The sequence below is a fragment of the Oncorhynchus mykiss genome, chromosome 17, assembly GCF_013265735.2.
Source record: "Oncorhynchus mykiss isolate Arlee chromosome 17, USDA_OmykA_1.1, whole genome shotgun sequence".
Taxonomy (NCBI): domain Eukaryota; kingdom Metazoa; phylum Chordata; class Actinopteri; order Salmoniformes; family Salmonidae; genus Oncorhynchus; species Oncorhynchus mykiss.
Window position 1 is genome coordinate 30,273,136 of NC_048581.1, and position 24,109 is coordinate 30,297,244.

Below are 24,109 nucleotides of genomic sequence, written 5' to 3' on the forward strand. Positions count from 1 at the left end.
AGAGATGGGGGAGGAAAAAGGTGGAATGAAGATGAGGGGTGGGAGTGAGGACAGAGGACTGGGATGAAGGATTGATGTAGTAGGAGTTGAGAGCAAATGTGTCTGCAGCCAAGCACAGGTGGGTTTGTGTGAGCTCTAAAATACATAGGACAGTGACTAAAGACTCAACACGGGTCAAAGGAAAACAAAAAGCTGTGTCTAACCAAAACATGATTAACAAGACTAAATACTCGGCAGTATGTTTGTGAGTATAGTTCTCACCTGTGGTTTTGGGTCTGGCCCCGGCCCCATTAATGGGACCAGCAGCAGGAGGTCTCCTCGTTGGAGTGCCAGGACCCATCGCCGCAGTCCTGGTAGCAGAGGTGGACCTGGGGACTCCGACAGCCTTCCTGTCAGCCACCTTAGTTTGGGTCCTGACAGTGGAAGTGTCGGCCGGCCCCACGTACCTCTTCGTGGCTGCAGCTGACGCCGATGCTCCGGCTGCGATGGTGGTGGTCTTCTTTTTGTCCAAAGCTGCTTTCTTGGCCAGGTCACTAGCTGTGGACTTTAATCCATTGGCCATGTGGCTTGGGGCCGTGCCTGGACGAGAAGTGCTGGGTCCTGACGCCGGACCCGATGTGGCCTTGGTGCCAGCTGTGCCTGGCCGCTGTTTAGCCAAGCCCACGGTCTTAGCCTTGGGTTTAGCTGCTGCCTTGCCATTGACCTCCTTGGATGCAGGGGGCGCTGTAGGGCTTTCAGGCTGCGCTGTGCTGTTTTGGGTGTCTTCGGGCTGTGATGGAGGGGACGGGGAAGTTGAAGGGGCTGGCTGGGCGGGCATCTCGTCGGTGGCCATCCCCTGGGCCGAGGGCTCGGGTCCTACAGCTTCTGTGGGCTCCATGGCAACCCCATCCGGTTTCATCCCTTGTAGGCCCGGCAACGGTCTCACTCACCGGATCACAAACACACTGAAACCGGAGTGGAACTAACGTCTTGTCAACAACCTCACAGATCTGAATGGGGAGAAGAGATGTTGACATTGAAATTGGTGTGAGAAAAAAACAAACATGTTTGTTTATCATAGAACTACAAATACTGGTAGCAGAAGTCAAGTATATTATCAGAATAGCCACACATGAAACCATGCAGTCGTAGACAAGTAGTTAAAAAAAAAAAAAAACATTAGAACCAACAGAAACAGCATGAGGCACATGGTCTTGCCGAGGAATTCGAAACTACTGGAAAAACAGGAGAGCAGCCAGGGAAGCCAACATGAAGATTTGTCACTCTGATGGCAATACAATATGAGGATCACAGAGACTGAGAACAGAGACATTTACAATCCATGACTAAAACTGGTATTGTCAGAGTACTATAAAAAAGTTTGACATGCAATAAGAGAAAACAAAATGTCCTCCAGCATATATGGAGAGTGAGGGAGAGAGACCGCAAGGCCTTACAAATCGACAGACCGAGACGGAGACAGGAAAACCAGGACCACACATCCCATTTGTTTGTGATTCTGCTGCCCAGATACTTACTACAATGACAGCCAGCGATTACTAAGAAAAGTCATATGCTGGTTCTGGGAGGCCTCAGTGGACAATACTGTGCGAAACAAATGTAGGGCGTGGATGGACATTTGGGGGTGGGGGGAGGGGGTGCTGGATGAGTAGGATCTAGGGCTCATTAGCCTTGCTGGAGCCCCTCGAACCCTGCCTTCCCAAGCCAACGTGGCCTCCTCTCCCCATTGCTGCATTTTCCTCATATACTCTACTTTCCACCCACCACCCCTTCCTATTTCAAGTCCTCCCACCCACTCCTCCAGCTCCCCCTGTCCAACTGCCCCTCTACCCCAGCACCAACAACAACAGTTAATTTCTCTTCAGTATACCCCCCTTCCCCTCACTCTTTATTCTTAGCCACTTGTTCCTCTTTCCACTACTCTACCCCCTCGATACGCTATAAGATAAGTTCTCAGTCAACAGATGGTCTGAGCAGAAATCTGAGTTTGCAGCTCAACAAACAGGCTTGGTAAGAGAGGAAGAGAGCGTGCAAGAGTGGAGCACACGCAGGAGAGAGCAAGAGATGGAAAAGGAAGGAGAGCAAGAAGAAAAGAGGGAGAGCATAACAAAGAGGGGGTGAGTGAAGGGAACAACAGAAGAAATGGAAGGGAGAGCAAGTGGGGGAAGGGTGAGAGGAATGGAAGAGGAGACTGGGAGAGCAGAGACACTTACGCAGAAGCCATCTGACTGAGGTCATCATTAATAGTTTGACTGAAACGTCAGTGGAGCAGATGGGGAAACCTAGAGGCCAAGCAGCAACTCTATTCAGTTCCTTACAGTTGAAGTCGGAAGTTTACATACACTTAGGTTGGAGTCATTAAAACCCATTTTTCAACCACTCCACAAATTTCTTGTTAACAAACTATAGTTTTTGCAAGTCAGAAAGGACATTACTTTGTGCATGACAAATAATTTTTCCAACAATTGTTTACAGAGATTTCACTTACAATTCACTGTATCACAATTCCAGTGGGTCAGAAGTCTACATACACTAAGTTGCCTGTGCCTTTAAACAGCTCGGAAAATACCAGAAAATGATGTCATGGCTTTAGAAGCTTCTGATAGGCAAATTGACATCATTTGAATCAATTGGAGGTATACCTGTGGATGTATTTCAAGGCCTACCTTCAAACTCTGTACCACTTTGCTTGACATCATGGGAAAATCAAAAGAAATCAGCTCAGAAAACAATTGTAGACCTCCACAAGTCTGGTTCATCCTTGGGAGCAATTTCCAAATGCCTGAAGGTACCACGTTCAGCTGTACAAACAATAATATGCAAGTATAAACACCATGGGACCACACATCCATCATACTGCTCAGGAAGGAGACACGTTCTGTCTGCTAGAGATGAACGTACTTTAGTAAGAAAAGTGCAAATCAATCCCAGAACAGCAAAGGGCCTTGTGAAGATGGAGGAAACAGGTACAAAAATATTTATATCCACAGTAAAACGTGTCCTATATCGACATACCCTGAAAAGCCACACAGCAAGGAAGAAGTCACTGCTCAAAAACCCGCCATAAAAAAAGCCAGACTACGGTTTGCAACTGCACAAAGATTCGTACTCTTTGGACAAATGTCCTCGTCTGATGAAACAAATAGAACTGTTTGGCCATAATAACCATCTTTAGGTTTGGAGGAAAAAGAGGGAGCCGAACACTACCATCCCAACTGTGAAGCACGGGGGTGGCAGCTTCATGTTGTGGGGGTGCTTTGCTGCAGGAGGGACTGGTGCACTTCACAAAATAGATTGCATCATGGAGGGAAAATTATGTGGATATATGGACGCAACATCTCAAGACATCAGTCAGGAAGTTAAAAGCTTGGTCGCAAATGAGTCTTCCAAATGGACAATGATCCCAAGCATACTTCCAAAGTTGTGGTAAAATGGCTTAAGGACAACAAGTCAGGGTATTGGAGTGGCCATCACAAAGCCCTGACCTCAAGCCTATAGAACATTTGTGGGCAGAACTGAAAAAGCATGTGCGAGCAAGGAGGCCTATAAACCTGACTCAGTTACACCAGCTCTGTCAGGAGGAATGGGCCAATATTCACCCAACTTATTGTGAGAAGCTTGTGGAAGGCTACCCAAAACATTTGACCCAAGTTAAACAATTTAAAGGCAATGCTACAAAATACCAATTGGAGTTCATGTCAACTTCTGACCCACTGGGAATGTGATGAAAGAAATAAAAGCTGAAATAAAATCACTACTATTATTCTGACATTTCACATTCTTAAAATAAACTGATCTAAGACAGGGACATTTTACTAGGATTAAATGTCAGGAATTGTGAAAAATGTAGTTTAAATGTATTTGGCTAAGGTGTGTAAACTTCCGACTTCAAAAGTGTTAACGTTGACACATACCATAGAGTGGAACACCTTGTCCCCAACTCCCCACACGAACCTCAGTTTGCTACTTATTCACACATTTTTATGTTTCTTTCCTTCAATACGGTTTGGCCTTGACCTGTTTGAGCGACACGAGGCCTAACAGCCTTTTAGTCTAAGACAGGGTCAATTGGCAAATGACCGGACTAAAAAGGCAAATTAACAAGCAAATCACTTGCAGGGATCCTGTGGAACTCGCTGGGCCAGTTTGATAGCGGACGGCCAATAGAACTAATACCAACACCTCTCCCCCAAAACACATACACCCCTCTCAAATTCCCTCAATCTCTCTCCCTCCAAACCAATGGTCTGACCCCTATTTCAACCAGAGAGGACAAACAAAAAGCCTGCAGTGCCATTTTCCAAGGTTTCTTTTCCTAACCTCGTCCTTCTGGCTCCAACTGCAGGCAGAAAGGCTGCTGGCCGCCACCTCCCTTTTCTCCTCTCTTCTGTTACATATCTCCAGCACAGAGCAAGAGAGGGGTCAGGGAGGATAAAGGCACCACGAGGGGCCAAGTTTGCAGCCTTCAGTCAAACTGAGCAGGGCTACACCAGAGCTGCAAGCTATTCTTACTCTACATTACTTAATGAGATATATATATATATTATAGCATACTTCAAATCTTGATGACCCAAGAGAGGTTGTGAAATAGATTTTGTTATCAATGACTTGGCTGAATCAAGTTTGGATTATTGCCCATAAATTAGAGGCCAGAAGAATTTCACAAAGACCTAGCACATTCTGCATTATCAATCTAATTTGGGGAGGAAACATGGCTAAACTTAATTTACTAATTTGTCAACTCTTCACAATATCACAAGTTCAACTCAATAGTCGGTGTTTCAAACAACGCGGCTACCGCATTTGGATGGGCTCCGACACCGATGTAGCGAAGCGTTAGGGAGATAGTGGGATGAGGGACGTCAGAGAGGGACAACTGCCAGCTAACTAAATCCAGCGGACCGGCAGGAGTTGGATTTAACGCGCAGGTGCTGTGCCCGCGTTCGGTGGACAGCAGCAGGATAAAAGGGGGATGTTTTGGCCTTGGGCAGAATGGGCACTGGCCTGGCTTTACTTGTGCCCATCGCTGGTCCAGCAAATGCCAGGGGCTGCTGACTTAACCACTAATGCCAGGGGCTTACCAAAGTGCAGCCTGTATCGCATTCCTTACCACGAACCGAGCCGACCTCCGGGTAGTGGTAGGTGGCGTCACTAAAACCCTACACATGCATATCAAGGGCTTTGTTGAACTGTAGTAAGGCGATTAGTGAGGGTGTTAGAGACGCCTCTGCTTCAGAGAAGCTAGCTGTAGTTTGTCCCGTTTGAAACTATTGCACAGCATCTTTCTTAAAAACCACTCATCGTCAAACTGGCCCCATGACAAATTCTCTGGGAATTTCAGAGCTGTTTTCCATAGCCCTGGCCAAGTCTTAGCATAGATTTGCAATTGGAATGATTGAAAAGGGGAACGCCCACCAAAAAAACCAATAGAATAAACTGCACAGTTGATAGATATGAAAGGCATTTTTATGAAATAATGAGCCATTGTGCTCCCCTTCATTCATTTGCATAACAAATACCAGTAAAAAGAAAAAGGGCTAATACCATCTTCAGGACAAAGCATGCTTACTTTCCAGCTAGCGCCACAGCTAATATCACAATTAGCTCAATGCCCCTGGCAACAATTACCATGTGTTGGAAGTATGCAAATTCATAAGCCCCCGGGCTGCAGTCTGACAGTGACTGGATAATAACTAGTGTCCAGGAAAACAAACTCTGCAAGTTGTCTGTTATTCTCTGGGTGTGTGGTTAAAGCTGCCATCGTAAGCCTGAAGCCTGTTGGGGTGGGCTGTCTAGACGGAAGAAACTCGCTGCCCCCGTCTCCGTCTCATCTTTGCTGCGTTGCATCTAACTCATCCCCCCCTCTCGCCCCATCTTTTTTTCTTGCAGTTTAATTACAGCTGTCTGCAATCATCCTACAGTGCCAGCCATGTTTTAGCCACGCAGCAAAATGGGTCACTTATAATACTCCTTTAATACAAACAGAGGGGGATTTATCTGTGTTGAGAGTGGGTTGGAAATGCAGTCAGACTACAGGGAGAACGAAATAGAAAAAGGAGCAAGGGTTGGGATGGAGGTTGGGTGTGTTACTGATGTCAGCTTAGTGTCATAACAGTCTTAACCACAGGTGAAAAATAGATTCTGCTCTCTGCTAGCTCACAGAGGGAGGTGAACGGGGAGAGTGCAGAGGGGAAATATGAGGGGTGTTTCAATGATAAATCTGCCCTAAAGGTTTGAGGTTGAGGCCCAGTGTCGTGTGCACATGTGCTGGAATGCCCGGGGAGGGCTTGGGCCAGGGTGTCTGTCGGTGAGCCGAGCCACCCCGTCCACATTCCAGCTCTGCCCGTCAGGCTCCTCAGGGTAAAAGCCTATAAACAGCTGTCACAGGAAGGGTGTGTACGAATATATACACTGAAGAGTTGGTCCCATGTTTCATGAGCTGAAATAAAACAACCCAGACATTTGCCATATGCACAAAAAGCTCATTTCTCAAATATTTGGGCACAAATTTGTTTACATCCCTGTTAGTGAGCATTTCTCTTTTGCCAAGATAATCCATCCACCTGACAGGTGTGGCATAAAAATAAGCTGATTAAACAGCATGATCATTACACAGGTGCACCTTGTGCTGGGGGTGATAAAGGGCCAGATGTCTCCAGTTTTTAGGGAGTGTGCAATTGGCATGTTGAATGTAGGAATGTCCACCACAGGTGTTACCAGAGTTTTGTTTGGGATGCTTCGGATCATCAGTGTGTTCCAGTTCCCACCGATATCCAGCAACTTCGCACAGCCATTGAAGGGGAGTGGGACAACATTCCACAGCACACGATCAACAGCCAGCTCAACTACGCGAAGGAGAGGTGTCGCACTGCATGAGGAAAATCATGGTGACACCAGATACCGACTGGTTTCCTGATTCACACCACTACTTTATCTGAGACCAACAGACGCACATCTGTATTCCCATTCCTGTGAAATCCATAGATTAGGGCCTAATTTATTATATGAACTGTGACTCAGTCAAATCTTTGTTCAGTATATACACGTTGTGTGAGAGAGCGCAGGGGACGGTCTACCAGATTAATCATTCTTCTGATTCCACTGTGCCGTACAGAGTACTTGCATCATCTTTGACTACAAGACTGTGGACAATAGACCTCCATTTTAGACTACACTTCCAAAGCAAACCCTGTGTCTGTGACCAACCTTCCCTGACTGCCCCTGTGCCTGACAAAGACAACCCAATTGAGCATTGAACACAACATCTTCTAGCTAGGCTAAACTGGGCCTGGATGGTAGAGACTATGGTGTAACTGAGCTGTATAGCGCCATGGGTGCTCGACAAACAGGGGCCTCAGTCTCTGGTTATTCATTAATGGACTGCTGTCTGACTGAGTGAGGCCTTGCTATGCGGAGGCCTCCAAAGTACTGGAGCTCTGGCCAAAGGAAACACAGGCTTCATTCAGTGTGTGTGTGTGTGTGTGTGTGTGTAAAGGGGTATGACAGGAAAGTGAGTGGAGAGGCTTTAGAAAGACCAGAGTTTTGTAGGAGAACAGAGTATTGGAGAAGGAGGGGTTTATTAGGGAAGGGGGTTTCCTACATAGAACTTCATTATTGGACCAGTTCCCTGCAGACAGGAAAGGGGCAGTCACTAGTCAAAGTCAACAACTGACCAAGTTCACCAGAAGTTACAACGCATTTTGACCAAAGCAGATACACCAGGGTCATCTTCATTAGGAACATTTTAGCAAAGCATTTTGCAATGGAAAACAAAAACTGGACCAATAAGAAATGCTGGTTCAGGTAATCCTTCCCCTTGTCAGACCATTTTCTTCAGTTGACTGCCTAATGAATGACCCAAGTCATTAACCTACCAACTGCATGAGAACACATGCTCCTAAATACTTCATATCCACAGAGGGGAATTTTTTTTTTTTTTTAGTTAGGCCAGTTCTGGCTTTCCCTGCTTATCTAGACTGCCAGCCTGTCCAACGAGGGAGCAAATATATTTAGTAAGAGGGGGAAGTTGAATGAACTCTTAGGATTGGTGGTGGAAGAGCGAGGGATGGGGTGAAGTGTTTGTGGGGTGTGGAGAGAGCGTAAGAGACTGTTGCTTCGTCTGCCCATATAAGGCAGTGTTGCAGAGTTCTGCTGCATCACCAGAGCACTCAGAAGACATGGCACGCAGAAAGATCCAATCTCATAATGAAATCCACCAACACAAGATAGTCATTACTCACAGCATAATGACAAGAGGCTCTGCTGAGCATATGAGCCCAGCTCAGTTCTCAACTCAGTTGCATGGCTGTCTCCTTCCTTCTCAACTAAATGAAAATATGCTGTTGTCATAGGAGTCCCTGCTCTCAATTTTGAAAATACAGCAAATCAACAAAAGGCAAACCAGGCAGGTCACTAGTGATGCAAGTCGGTATTCGACGTACATCCATGTCTGAGGATGTCGGGAGATGACGTGGAAACCAGCCACTAGGGGCAACAGTGAGCAATGTTACCTTCAAGGAGGCTTTGGTTGTGGACGGGGATGGAAGTCGGAAGTTTACGTACACCTTAGCCAAATACATTTAAACTCAGTTTCACAATTCCTGACATTTAACCCGAGTAAAAAGTCCCCATCTTAGGTCAGTTAGGATCACCACTTTATTTTAAGAATGTGGAATGTCAGCTTAATAGGAGAGAATGATTTATTTCAGCTTTTATTTCTTTCATCACATTCCTAATGGGTCAGAAGTTTACATACACTCAATTAGTATTTGGTAGCATTGCATTTAAAAAAAAACTTGGGTCAAACATTTCAGGTAGACTTCCACAACAAGTTGGGTGAATATCGGCCCTTTCCTCCTGACAGAGCTGGTGTAACCGAGTCAGGTTTGTAGGCCTCCTTGCTCACACATGTTTTTTTTAGTTCTTCCCACAATTTTTTTATGGATTGGGTCAGGGCTTTGTGGCCACTCCAATACCTTCGTTGTCTTTAAGCCATTTTCCACAACTTTGGAAGTATGCTTGGTGTCATTGTCCATTTGGAAGACCAATTTGCAACTAAGCTTTAACTTCCTGACTGATGTCTTGAGATGTGGATATATTGAATCCACATAAATTGTCCTTCCTCATAATGCCACCTCCTTTGTGAAGTGCACCAGTCCCTCCTACAGCAAAGCACCCCACAACATGATGCTGCCACCCCCACTCTTCATGGTTGGGATGGTGTCCTTCGGCTTGCAAGCCTCCCCTGTTAACCTGTTGAAACTCTAGGGGCAGTATTTCATTTTTGGATGAAAAACATTCCCGTTTTAAACAAGATATTTTGTCACGAAAAGATGCTCGACTATGCATATAATTGACAGCTTTGGAAAGAAAACACTGACGTTTCCAAAACTGCAAAGATATTATCTGTGAGTGCCACAGAACTGATGCTACAGGCGAAACCAAGATGAAACTTCAAACAGGAAGTGAGCAAAATTTTGGAGGCGCTGTTTTCCATTGTCTCCTTATATGGCTGTGAATGCACAAGGAATGAGCCTACACTTTGTCGTTTCCCCAAGGTGTTTGCAGCATTGTGACGTATTTGTAGGCATATCATTGGAAGATTGACCATAAGAGACCACATTTACCAGGTGTCCGCCTGGTGTCCTGCGTCGAAATTGGTGCGTAATCTCCAGGTGCAAGTATTCTTCCATGTGGATTCAGAGGAGAAAGCAGACTTCCACGAACGATATATCATCGAAGAGATATGTGAAAAACACCTTGAGGATTGATTCTAAACAACGTTTGCCATGTTTCAGTCGATATTATGGAGTTAATTTGGAAAAAAAAGTTTGGCGTTTTGATGACTGAATTTTCTGGGTTTTTTGGTAGCCAAACACGATGAACAAAACAGAGCGATTTCTCATACAAAGAATATTTTTGGAAAAACTGAACATTTGCTATCAAACTGAGTCTCCTCATTGAAAACATCCAAAGTTCTTCAAAGGTAAATTATGTTATTTGAATGCTTTGTGTTTTTGTGAAAATGTTGCCCACTGAATGCTACGCTAAATGCTACGCTAGCTATCAATACTCTTACACAAATGCTTGTTTTGCTATGGTTGAAAAGAATATTTTGAAAATCTGAGATGACAGTGTTGTTAACAAAAGGCTAAGCTTGAGAGCTAGCATATTTATTTCATTTGCGATTTTCATGAATAGTTAACGTTGCATTATGGTAATGGAATTGAGGCTGTATTTACGATCCCGGATCCGGGATGGCTAGTATCAAGAGGTTTTAACTCTAAACATAACGATGGTCATTATGGCCAAATAATTATATTTTTGTTCCATCAGACCAGAGGACATTTGTCCAAAGAGTACGAATCTTTGTCCCCATGTGCAGTTGCAAACCCTAGTCTGGCTTTTTTATTGCGGTTTTGGAGCAGTGACTTCTTCCTTGCTGAGCGGCCTTTCAGGTTGTTGATATAGGACTCGTTTTACTGTGGATATAGATACTTTTGTACCCGTTTCCTCCAGCATCGTCACGAGGTCCTTTGCTGTTCTGGGATTGATTTGTACTTTTCGCACCAAAGTACGTTCATTTCTAGGAGACAGAACACGTCTCCTTCCTGAGCTGTATGACGGCTGCGTGGTCCCATGCTGTTTATACTCACGTACTATTGTTTGTACAGATGAACATGGTACCTTCAGGCATTTGGAAATTGCTCCCAAGGATGAACCCGGTGATGCGCTGTGCAGACCTCACTACCCTCTGGAGAGCCTTACGGTTATGGGCGGAGCAGTAGCCGTACCAGGCAGTGATACAGCCCGACACTGAGCTTAGAATAATACTGTGAAATTGTGAAAATTATGCCCTTTTATTCTAAGAACTGCTTGAAAAGACGGCCTGAAATTTCTGCCTGGGATGGAGTTTGGCCTGCCTGGTGACATCAGAAAATGAATTAGACCAATAGCTCTTTTCTAAGAAGCCATCCGTTATAATAATAATATATATATTTTTTTTTAATGAATTGTTACCCAGAAATGATTTGAGATAAAAAAAATAATGTTAGCATTGGACCTTTAATAGGCCTAAATTACCTTGGGCTCACTAGTGCCAAGTGCAGCATGAGATTATGATAAGATCCTATATGGAGGCCACAGTGGGCTCTATATAGGCTAGTAGGCAGGGTATGAGAAGGGTAGGGGTCGTAAGTGCCAAAGTGTGCGAGTGACGTCCTCAGCAGACCGAATTGGGGGGGGGGGGGGGGGGGGGGCGGCTTGTTCACATCCCAACTAGAGGTCGACCGATTATGATTTTTTACGCCGATACCGATTATTGGAGGACCAAGAAAGCCGATGCCGATTAATCGGCCGATGTTTATTTTATTTGTAATAATGACAATTACAACAATACTGAATTAACACTTATTTTAACTTAAATATAAATCAATAAAATAAATTTAGCCTCATAAATAAACATGTTCAATTTGGTTTAAATAATGCAAAAACAAAGTGTTGGAGAAGTAATATGTGCCATGTAAAAAAGCTAACGTTTAAGTTCCTTGCTCAGAATATGAGAACATATGGTTGGTTATACCCACATGGGTGAGTGAAAAATGAAATAAGTCGGTGGCGGTAATGCACGTAATTTATGAAAGTTGCCAATATAAATATATATATATATATATATATATATATATATAAGTCAAGAAAATAAAAAGCCTGGAAGGAGGAGAGATGACTAGAAACCAGTCGGTTGACCATTGTGTGTGGATTAATTGGTGGAGTAGAGGAACCTTGTGCATTTCAGGTAAAATAACAAATGTTTATATCCAAGGACAATTTAGCTAGCAACTGCAAATTTCCATAAATATTTCATGCTTTTTGACTCGTCCCCAAATTAATATAATTGGTTCAGAGTTTGTTTTGATATTTTAACCTGCGTGTCATGATCTCATTTGGTGTGGGGGGACAAAATACATTTATGCACGATGGCGCACACGCAGCCGGTTTGGGTTCCGTGTAAGGCTAGCTCAGTTAACGATCAATTGAAATAGCAAACGTTAGTGATCATGCATGGCAAACTATTTTAGTTTTTACACTTTTATAAAAAGTGATTAACCTGTATAATAATCCATTTTTGGTACACTTATGTTTTAGATGACTTTATAAGAAATTACATGTAGGTGTAAGCACTAGTACTTTTCATTTTCCCGGGCTAGTTAGTCTATTGTTCAGTCCACATGAGTCTGGTGCTGTAGTTAAAGTGTAAAGCATTTTGAGTAAGTTTTATCTTCTTATTCCTGTAAGAGATTGAATCTAACACTATATTAATGGTTATATGAGAAGGTACTCATGGTATGTGTATATACACTGCTCAAAAATAAAGGGAACCCTTAAACAACAATGAAACTCCAAGTCAATCACACTTCTGTGAAATCAAACTGTCCACTTAGGAGCAACACTGATTGACAATAAATTTCACATGCTGTTGTGCAAATGGAATAGACAACAGGTGGAAATTATAGGCAATTAGCAAGACACCCCCAATAAAGGAGTGGTTCTGCAGGTGGTGACCACAGACCACTTCTCAGTTCCTATGCTTCCTGGCTGATGTTTTGGTCACTTTTGAATGCTGGCGGTGCTTTCACTCTAGTAGTAGCGTGAGACGGAGTCTACAACCCACACAAGTGGCTCAGGTAGTGCAGCTCATCCAGGATGGCACATCAATGCGAGCTGTGGCAAGGAGGTTTGCTGTGTCTGTCAGCGTAGTGTTCAGAGCATGGAGGCGCTACCAGGAGACAGGCCAGTACATCAGGAGACGTGGAGGAGGCCGTAGGAGGGCAACAACCCAGCAACAGGACCGCTACCTCCACCTTTGTGCAAGGAGGAGCAGGAGGAGCACTGCCAGAGCCCTGCAAAATGACCTCCAGCAGGCCACAAATGTGCATGTGTCTGCTCAAACGGTCAGAAACAGACTCCGTGAGGGTGGTATGAGGGCCCGACGTCCACAGGTGGGGGGTTGTGCTTACAGCACAACACTGTGCAGGACGTTTGGCATTTGCCAGAGAACACCAAGATTGGCTAAATCGCCACTGGCGCCCTGTGCTCTTCACAGATGAAAGCAGGTTCACACTGAGCACGTGACAGACGTGACAGTCTGGAGACGCCGTGGAGAACGTTCTGCTGCCTGCAACATCCTCCAGCATGACCGGTTTGGCGGTGGGTCAGTCATGGTGTGGGGTGGCATTTCTTTGGGGGGCCGCACAGCCCTCCATGTTCTCGCCAGAGGTAGCCTGACTGCCATTAGGTACCGAGATGAGATCCTCAGACCCCTTGTGAGACCATATGCTGGTGCGGTTGGCCCTGGGTTCCTCCTAATGCAAGACAATGCTAGACCTCATGTGGCTGGAGTGTGTCAGCAGTTCCTGCAAGAGGAAGGCATTGATGCTATGGACTGGCCCGCCCGTTCCCCAGACCTGAATCCAATTGAGCACATCTGGGACATCATGTCTCGCTCCATCCACCAACGCCACGTTGCACCACAGACTGTCCAGGAGTTGGCGGATGCTTTAGTCCAAGTCTGGGAGGAGATCCCTCAGGAGACCGTCCGCCACCTCATCAGGAGCATGCCCAGGTGTTGTAGGGAGGTCATACAGGCACGTGGAGGCCACACACACTACAGAGCCTCATTTTGACTTGTTTTAAGGACATTACATCAAAGTTGGATCAGCCTGTAGTGTGGTTTTCCACTTTAATTTTGAGTGTGACTCCAAATCCAGACCTCCATGGGTTGATACATTTGATTTCCTTTGATAATTTTTGTGTGATTGTTGTCAGCACATTCAACTATGTAAAGAAAAAAGGATTTAATAAGAATATTTCATTCATTCAGATCTAGGATGTGTTATTTTAATGTTCCCTTTATTTTTTTGAGCAGTGTATATGTAAATAAATGTGATCCTGTTTGTAAAACAGGTCAGGTTTTTTGGAGTATGGGTTCAGTTCCACCAAGGATGGCGAGCCGCCCGAACCCAGGACATCAATGAAGATTTGCATGTGAAGATTTATTTTCCTTGGAGAACACCGAATTTGCACCATACTAAGGTGTGGTAGGATTTCTCTTGCAAGGCATCATTGCATCATACATTGCAGTGGGATTGTTATAAGCACATGCTACACTTAAACGCCTTACAGTGTTTATTTATCGGCTCAGTCACTCACATTTGATTCCATCTTATGGTGGTTTATGTTAATATTTGTGAATTGGTTTGTGTTTTATGTGGATTCATGTTTATTGTATTGCCATTTCAACTTTGAAATCTGAGAGACCCTCGGAGTTGGGTGCACCCTAGTAAACTATAGGCCGATATCTAAGTCTGTTGTACTGTTGATGCATTTCATATTGAGCTCGTTGTACAAATTTCACATATCAATATTTACTCAAGGTGATTCATTTTTTTGTCAGTGTTTTTATTTACAAAATACAAGCCGGCATTCTTTCCCTAAATTATCTAGTGGTGGGGTTTTCATTTCTCCCTATTGCTCCAGTAGCGAACCTAACTGAGCCAATAGTTTAAGCTTAAACACACAGTAGCCCATAGTGTTTAGCAATTGTTACATATGCATCGCCTGAGTAGCCTCTTCTCCAAGCGTAGAGAATATATACAGGCACAGAATATTTTAGTGCTGTAGACTAAAGATCCTGAAAAAGCCAGATCCGTAGCCACTCCGTAACAAAAACAGGCGATGTTGGACAAGGCACACGCCCTACTGTGGGCTCTCCCAATGAAGCTATGCACCGCTGCCTTCCCATGCACACCCTATGGTGGCAGTCTTTTTACAGTGACCTGAGGGTGAGGGCAGGGTGCTGATCTCCTATGAGGCATCACAACCGGAGAAACTCTCCCATAGAAGATAGCTTACTGACCTTTACCCTTCCGTTTAACCAGATCCACTGGCACAATGGACTCAGTGGAATGGAATTACTCAGTGGGAATATGAGCTCATGCCATCGCTCGTAACTAAAGCCCATGGCATCTCATCTGGCAATACACTGAAGAGGTAGTGCTCATTTCAGTTGGAGACAGAATTGAAGCATAAAACCTATGTCAATGACAAATCAAATCACAAAAATGGCCTACCAAATCCCTCCATGGCTAATCAAAAACAACACACAGGATCCCCAAGCCAGCCAGCATTAAATGTCTTAGGGTACAATCCAAAACATGGGACCCCCTACTGGAGCCCTGCACAGGCATGTATTTTAAGCCCCCCAAACCCTAACCATGCCCAAGACATTCAGGCTCTATTGTTTCTGCCAAGGTTAAGGCCCAGCCCAAAATCAGAAATGACTTCCTCCATTAGTAAACCTTTTTGCTGCTACTCTCCATCCGTCACAAGCTCCCTGCACTCGGAGTCAGTGAGTAACCATAGCAAGGGCTCCACTTGGGCTGCTCTGCTCAATGAAGAGACATTAGAGCAGTTAACTGTAAACTCTGACAAAACGCAAGGAACATCGTTATGATCCTAGTCAGGTATGAGGTAGCGGAGCTCTACCCCACCAAGCGCCCTTTTCCTGCATCACCCCACCCCTCACTGGGTGTCCTCCGCACTGGGGGTCTTCTGGAAGCCCTGCCCCATGTATAGCTGGCACACCACAGAGCTTGTTAACTCTAGACAAAAACCTGTATGAGGTGTCTGCATAGTCCCACTTCCTGGAAGACTGATGAGGCTGGGGCAGACCCCGTTGGAGACACCAGGGCACAAGGCCCCTTTGCCAACTTGGGTAGACCATAGATCTATATGGAGAAAACAAAGATGCTTCCAAGCTATTCTATGGACCAGTAGTGGACATCACCAATTAATGGAGGACTGCAGTGTGTACATGCTCCTGTTCCAGTCCAGCTCCTATGAAGTAACCCTATCCTGGTGTAATGAAAGACCAGAATTAGTTGATTGCTTGGCTGAAGTATGTGTGTCCTGCGCTGCAGCCCTCCAGGATCAGAGCTGCTGTCCCTGACATATAGGATGGACACTAAGCCTTGGCTTAGCCATGCTAAACAATTCATTAGCTGGACTGTGTACTTAAACCACACGTTAATGTGAATTAATTCCATAGGGGGACATGGAGATGTGCTAAGTGACGTTAAAGCACTCGATAATGAGGAGGATAAGACTGTGGCAAGTCACGCTACAGGCTAAGTGGATAGTTAGTGTAGCCAATTAGCCTTGGAGGAGTCAGATGGGATGGACTAGCCTAACAAGGTAGTGTTAAGGGAAATCCTAAGACAATGGGGTAACCTAGTCATTTAGCCTGGGGGGGGGAATGGATTCAAGGCTAGCACAATCTGGTTAAACTGGACCAGGTTCAAAGCAGCACTGAGCCAGGTTTGGTCTGGGGGTCTCTTCAGGACAAGGTGTGAATGTTCCCGCAGGGTGGGAGATGGCAGAGGGGAGGTGTGTTTTTATTTTATTTTTTGTACCTTTATTTAACTAGGCAAGTCAGTTAAGAACAAATTCTTATTTTCAATGACGGCCTAGGAACAGGGGCAGAACAGATTTGTACCTTGTCAGCTCGGGGATATGAACTTGCAACCTTTCGGTTACTAGTCCAACGCTCTAACCACTAGGCTACCCTGCCGCCCCGGGTAGCCGTGTGTGCTGGTTGTCAGTGGGTAATCTAAGGATTAAAAGGTAACAGACAGGGCCCATTGTCTGCCCCTGTGCCCACTGAGCCCCCTTTGTCCTGGGGCATAGAGGGGCGCATGGATTAGTTTAGCCAGGGCAGGGGGACAGGGGTATCAGCTGGCATGCTTGGTTTTGACAAAAATCCCACGAGAACAACCAGACCTGGGACACTAGGGCTCTAAATTCATAAATCCTTGATTCCTCACATCTTCTCAAACCCCATTGGAGAAGGTCTGAAGGGTTTGCGAAGGAGGCAAGGGGATAGGTTGCAGGGAATCACTGAAAGACTAATTGAGATAAAGCCATGACAGACCAGGGACACCAGGCTTTGGAGGGATGGGGAGGGTGAGGCTTACAGTGGGATGGCTACAGGGCTGCTTCTCTCTGGGGATCAGGAAGTAAGTCAATAGTGGAAAGTAGCTGTGCTCTGTGGTGCTGCTGCCTCAGGGCCAGATCAGTTACCAGAGCTATGAGCAGCCAGGGTGAGCCCAGGCCAGATGGACTGATCCCATTGGGCCTGCCACACACATGGGGGCATACACACCATGCCTCTATTACTGAACACACAGACCTAGGTTACTCATGGGTCAAGAGGCAGACCAGAGCAAAACCAGCCACAACACACAGACAGCAAGGGCCGTCATACACACACCTCAAACCTTGGGGTCAACGCCTAACCACAAATCAAACCTTGTCCCAAAGCACCCCATTAAAACAAACCAGATATGGCTAAAGCCTATCGGGAGGGATACAGCATGAATAGATTTGAATGAGGCCTCACTGGAAAAATATTAACTAAGTGGACTTAATAGTTTCTTGAGCAGGCATCTCAAGGTCAGACCAGAACACAACGGATCTGACAAACAAATTCCTTAATGTGCTGAACACTTTGGCTCATAGCAGAGCACAGAGCCACATGTCACAATGCCAGGCAGCCACAGAGTCCAAAAGCAGTGCGTGTCCATTGCTTCGTGGCTAATAAAGAGAACGCTGAATGCCAAGGCACAGACCACCACAGTGGCAAGCGCTACAGCAGCACAACCAACCACAGCTTCCCGTGGGACAGCCGGCAGGAGCCCTTCCAGACTGGAGACCGTGTCCCAAAAAGCACCCTACTCCCTATATTTGGGGACGACTTACTGAGACGCCATAGAAACCAGCAAGAGAATGCATGATGAAACCTACTGTAATAGTATTTCACAGCAGATGTGTGCCATACGTAATGCAGCAAATTGAGGGATTTTATGGCAGTTGATAGCTAGTCCCGTCAGGGTGTGTAATTAGGTAGTATATCATCTGCTCACTATGCAGGGCAAAGAAAATGGATTTGAGCCCAGTGACCTTGACATGCATTGCGTAATATCTCAGCAGCTGTTGCATTGATGCTTTCACATGGCCCCAACAATAACTAGCGCAAATAAGGATGCATTAGCAACCATACAAGTGGAAAGCCATGACACCCGCACTCCCAAGACCATTATTTAAGTGAATTTGTTGAAGGCGCCCAACGAAATAACTCAGATACTGACCTGCAGAGTTTTACGGCTGTATCCAATTTAAGCAGATGTCCCGGTGACACGATCGGAAACAATGCAATGCCAACCACCTGGATTTCTGTGAGTCTTACCTAAAATAGAAAATAGACAACTGCAGCTGCCCCATAGGGCACCATGCTGACTAACAAGGGCGTCCAGAATACAGGAGAGGAACCATTTGAAGTGCACCAGTGCATTTACATTCCAAGACCAGTTGGTTGCCAATCCCGTTACATGACTCATCGAGAGAACGTTAGTTCTACGAGGCTGAACTAAGGTCAGTTCTCTTTCAATATCTACAGCAATAAGAATGATTTTAGGGTTGGTAATACTGATCCTAAACCTGCACGTAGGGTAGTCTCGTCAACCCAACCATAGACAAAAGCAGTAACTAGGGTATTTTTCTGGCATAGGGAAACTGTCAATACTTTATCCGCTTTCATAAAATACTGAATAGCAAGATGGAGATTAGAGGTCGAACGATTATGATTTTTCAACGCCGATACTGATAATTGGAGGACCAAAAAGGCCGATACTGATGAATCAGCCGATTTTTTTTTTTTTAAATGGTTTTGTAATAATGACAATTACAACAATACTGAATGAACACTTATTTTAACTTAATATAATACATCAATAAAATCAATTTAGCCTCAAATAAATAAATAATTAAACATGTTCAATTTGGTTTAAATTATGCAAAAACAGTGTTGGAGAAGTAAAAGTGCAATATGTGCCATGCAAGAAAGCGAACGTTTAAGTTCCTTGCTCAGAACATGAGACCATATGAAAGCTGGTGGTTCCTTTTAACACGAGTCTTCAATATTCCCAGGTAAGTAGTTTTAGGTTGTAGTTATTATAGGACTATTTCCCTCTATACCATTTGTATATCATTAACCTTTGACTATTAGATGTTCTTATAGGCACTTTAGTATTGCCGGTGTAACAGTATAGCTTTCCGTTCCTCTCCTCGCTCCTCCCTGGGCTCGAACCAGCAACAACGACAACAGCTACCCTCGAAGCAGCGTTACCCATGCAGAGTAAGGGGAATAACTACTAGAAGGATCAGAGCGAGTGACGTTTGAAACGCTATTAGTGCGCGCTAACTATCTAGCCATTTCACTTCGGTTACACCAGCCTCATCTCGGGAGTTGATAGGCTTGAAGTCATAAACAGCGCAATGCTTGGCGCACAACAAAGATCTGCTGGCAAAACGCACAAAAGTGCTGTTTGAATGAATGTTTACGCGCCTGCTGCTGCCTACCACCGCTCAGTCAGATACTTGTATGCTCAGACAGATTATATGCAACACAGAACACGCTAGATAATATAGTAATATCAACCATGTGTAGGTAACTAGTGATTATGATTGATTGTTTGTTATAAGATAAGTTTAATGCTAGCTAGCAACTTACCTTGGCTTACTGCATTCGCGTAACAGGCAGTCAGTCTCCTTGTGGAGTGCAACGAGAGAGAGGCAGGTCGTTATTGCGTTGGACTAGTTAACTCTAAGGTTGCAAGATTGGGTCCCCCGAGCTGACAAGGTGAAAATCTGTCATTCTGCCCCTGAACAAGGCAGTTAACCCACCGTTCCTAGGCAGTCATTGAAAATAAGAATGTGTTCTTTAGTGACTTGCCTAGTTAAATAAAAGGTATACATTTATTTTTAAATTGGCGCCCAAAAATACCGTTATCCGATTGTTATGAAAACTTGAAAATTGGCCATTCCGATTAAATCGGTCGACCTCTAATGGAGATCAGAGATTATTATTATTATTTTTAAAACCTTTATTTAACTAGGCAAGTCAGTTAAGAACAAATTCTTATTTTTCGATGACGGCATAGGAACAGTGGGTTAACTGCCTTGTTCAGGGGCAGAACGACAGTTTTTTTACCTGGTCAGCTCGGGGATTCGATCTTGCAACCTTTCGGGTTACTAGTCCAACGCATCAACTACCTGCAAAGGTTTTACCTGAAAACTTTGGTTTTGAATTGCAACGTTTTGTTATGTCCTCCCTGAGATTTGTTGGGAGAGTCCCCTGAATCCCCCCCCCCCCCCCCCCCCCCCCCTTATTGACGTAGTGTGATATAGTTCCTCTATGCCAAAAGAGCCCATAATTGAAACTAGACTCTAGGTCACTGACTACCAACCTCTAGTCTATTTAGACTTGACACTGCAGAGGTTTAGGATGAGGACAGAGGAAGTGGCGACCAGCATCACCACCCTGGATGGTTCCGACCTTGAATATGTGGACATCTATAAGTACCTAGGTGTCTGGCTAGACTCTAAACTCTCCTTCCAGACCCATATCAAACATCTCCAATCGAAAATCAAATCAAGAGTCGGCTTTCTATTCCGCAACAAAGCCTCCTTCACTCACGCCGCCAAACTTACCCTAGTAAAACTGACTATCCTACCGATCCTCGACTTCGGCGATGTCATCTACAAAATTGCTTCCAACACTCTACTCAGCAAACTGGATGCAGTTTATCACAGTGCCATCCATTTTGTCACTAAAGCACCTTATACCACCCACCACTGCGACTTGTATGCACTAGTCGGCTGGCCCTCGCTAAATATTCGTCGCCAGACCCACTGGCTCCAGGTCATCTACAAGTCCATGCTAGGTAAAGCTCCGCCTTATCTCAGTTCACTGGTTACGATGGCAACACCCATCCGTAGCACGCGCTCCAGCAGGTGTATCTCACTGATCATCCCTAAAGCCAACACCTCATTTGGCCGCCTTTCGTTCCAGTTCTCTGCTGCCTGTGATTGGAACGAATTGCAAAAATCGCTGAAGTTGGAGACTTTTATCTCCCTCACCAACTTCAAACATCTGCTATCTGAGCAGCTAACCGATCGCTGCAGCTGTACATAGTCTATTGGTAAATAGCCCACCCATTTTCACCTACCTCATCCCCATACTGTTTTTATTTATTTATTTTTCTGCTCTTTTGCACACCAATATCTCTACCTTTACATAACCATCTGATCATTTATCACTCCAGTGTTAATCTGCATAATTGTAATTATTTGCCTACCTTCTCATGCCTTTTGCACACAATGTGTATATATAGACTCCCCTTTTTTCTACTGTGTTATTGACTTGTTAATTGTTTACTCCATGTGTAACTCTGTGTTGTCTGTTCACACTGCTATGCCTTATCTTGGCCAGGTCGCAGTTGCAAATGAGAACTTGTTCTCAACTAGCCTACCTGGTTAAATAAAGGTGAAATAAAAATAAAATAAATAAATCAAAGTCATTTTCCCCCATTTGGTCTTCAATGAGGTCCGGCAGGCCACAGAATTTGTATTATTTAAAAATAAGCTAAATATTGTCCTCCGTCTATAGTTTCCGGAATTGTCAATGCACCCTGACATGTAGGTGATTATTAGTGAGCTGGACACAGTCAAGAAACTGTTTGAATGTAGGTCCATTATAATTGACAGTTGATTTGGTTTTTAGTCATTTTAAAGTACATTTAAAAAATATATGTTATTATAATAATAAGAGCACCCGCAGGCCATAATGGACCCCCCTCCCTGACTGCATGTTTGACACCCCTGATCTTGTTAGGAGCTCAGGCTGCCATAGGCATCAGTGAGAGAGATGGTTTCACACCCCTGCAGTGATAATTCACACTCAGAGGGTTGCCTGAGAGGTCACCGCTGAGCGAGGACATGCACTCCCCACTCAGGGCGGGCGAGAGGGTGTCACTGTCAAACCCCTGCAGCAACGTAACATCTCAGTCAATGCAACACCCTGAAACGGATAGATAGATATATATATCCCTACAACAACACTCGAAAACCAAACACGATCACATTCACCACATTAGCAAAAGGAAAACAGTCATGTCTCCTTTAAGAAATCAAATGACAATTTAACACAATTAACACTTTTTCAGATTTATCAGTGAAAGATAACACTTGATCAGAGGCCTGTTATACGAAACAGAACAATTGATGACAACAGCAGACACGACCAGGCTGATGCTGTTCGATTGATTCTTGATCAGATTTCGAGTGTCATTTGATAGACTTCTGTTGACACCCAATCAGTGACATTGAGATGGGGCAGGTGGGATAGCATTCGTTGGCATGTGGAATGGAATGCATGTGTCCCATTAGGGATTATGTAATATGTATTTGGAGCCTAAACCCAGATGACAGTATCACATAGCCATCGGATGCTTCTGACCTCTCCCTCTAGCTCTGCTCAGTCTCAGTCTGTTGTCATGGGTGATATCTCTGGATGTGTAGGTGAGTATGAAAACAAACAGCGATGTGAATCTTGGTGAGCAGTATAATCTAGCAGCCAGCCATCTCCGAAACGCGCCAGACAGACACTCCCGTTTTCACTGACGTGATGTTGGTGTAAAAAGTAACTCAACATCTTCTTGTGATAGGGAAATTGTGATGGGCAGGCGCAGGCCTATATGCTTCTCTATCAATTTTGCTTACATTAGATTTTCAGCTGGATGTTAATGGTGTGTTTAATGTGATATTGATTCAGCAATGTAACCAACAAAGACATTTAGACTACACACATAGAAATTAAACAGTTGAGGCACTTTCGATTGGGTTATCAATCGATAATGGGATCGCGATCCACCAGCCCTCCATTATAAAACGCAATTTCAGAGCAGAGTTTACCGGCGAGCCACAGAATTTAGCGAAGCCCAAATCCCAGGACATAATCATGAACGGTAAATTAACCCCGGTTTTGCAGTAGCCATTTGGGGCCCTCATTCTCAGAACAATGAGAGTCTGACCTGGGGCATAATAGGGGGAAGTTTGGTGCCGAGGTTAGTCAATAAATTATTGATTCAATTAACATATAGGCTACATATACAGTTGTGTGTCCAGTCACCTAATGCGCCTTGACAAGGCTGTTTTAGGGAAAGGAAACCACCGCCCAAACTCTCCACCGACGTTGTAGGCATCACATCAAATCCTGTTAGAAAACACGGGCTTTCAACAACGAACGTTTGATATGTGTAATTTCATGAGCTTTGTTTGGATAAAGTAGAAGCCATTGTTTAACACGAAACCAGCATGAATTAGCAGAAAATTATAAAATACGCCGAAATGGCAACAATGTAGCCAATAAATTGGTTTTTGCAAGACATTTGCTGGCTCGTGCTACAATCTATCAATTCCCACTCACCGTAAGAAAGTCGAGGCACGCTTCGCAGCGTTTCCCCAAATTCTTTCAGGGACCGTCGTAGGCTACTCCTTTTTAAGGCTACTTCCTCGCTGGCTGGACAAAAACAGACCAAATATGTCGACGCAGACGTTGGAAATTTAGAGGACGAACACTCAAACGTGCAGCTGGCTCCCTTCACTGTCAAGCTTCACAATGAAGCTGTAGATTCAATTGACTTGTTCAAACGACGTGCATCCCTCCTTTAGTAACGTTCTTTGGACCACAGAAGCAGACCACTCTGAAGATGAAGAATCGAATGAGTGGAGTTACCACATAGTCGAGCGAGGGTGAAATTGAAGGAGAAGCATGCCCCCCTCCAAAAAAAAATCGATTTCTCCAGCTAGGAACCAATGAAGAACATGGCCTGAGCTCTATTTAAAATAGGGATGATGTCATATGCTAAACCACTGCCCCTCCTTTTATTTTCTGTGTGCGAGAGTGCCTTGCCCCATCCCTCACCCCCTCACTCATACTCTCGTGTATGAACTTCCAAAATCCAGCTGCATGGTTAATATTTAAACTACTGCAGGCCTACACTGGATGCCTGTAAGGCAAAACACATAGGCTAGGCTACATAAGTATGTACACACAGTAGTCTGTCAAAGTTTCAGTTGGTTCATAAATCGATTTGAATGCAATTGATAGTTTCTTGATATCAATGAAGAATAGGCATATTTATTCAACTGAGAA

General features: G+C 44.6%; 1 protein-coding gene across 2 annotated transcripts in view; it reads right to left on the reverse strand.

Moving 5' to 3' along the window:
- LOC110493682 (nascent polypeptide-associated complex subunit alpha, muscle-specific form) overlaps positions 1 to 23,805 on the reverse strand; it is a 46,878-nt gene extending 23,073 nt beyond the window's left edge. Inside the window, exons 1-2 of one of the 2 annotated variants that reach the window (XM_036949676.1) lie at positions 23,381 to 23,805; positions 262 to 989 (exon numbers count right to left, since the gene is read on the reverse strand). In XM_036949676.1, coding sequence (XP_036805571.1) covers positions 262 to 898 — 637 coding nt within the window. In that variant the 5' untranslated portion in view covers positions 899 to 989; positions 23,381 to 23,805. The remainder of the gene's footprint in view (positions 1 to 261; positions 990 to 23,380) is intronic. The other variant, XM_036949677.1, reaches the window with a different exon arrangement.
- Between the last annotated feature and the right edge of the window lie 304 nt (positions 23,806 to 24,109).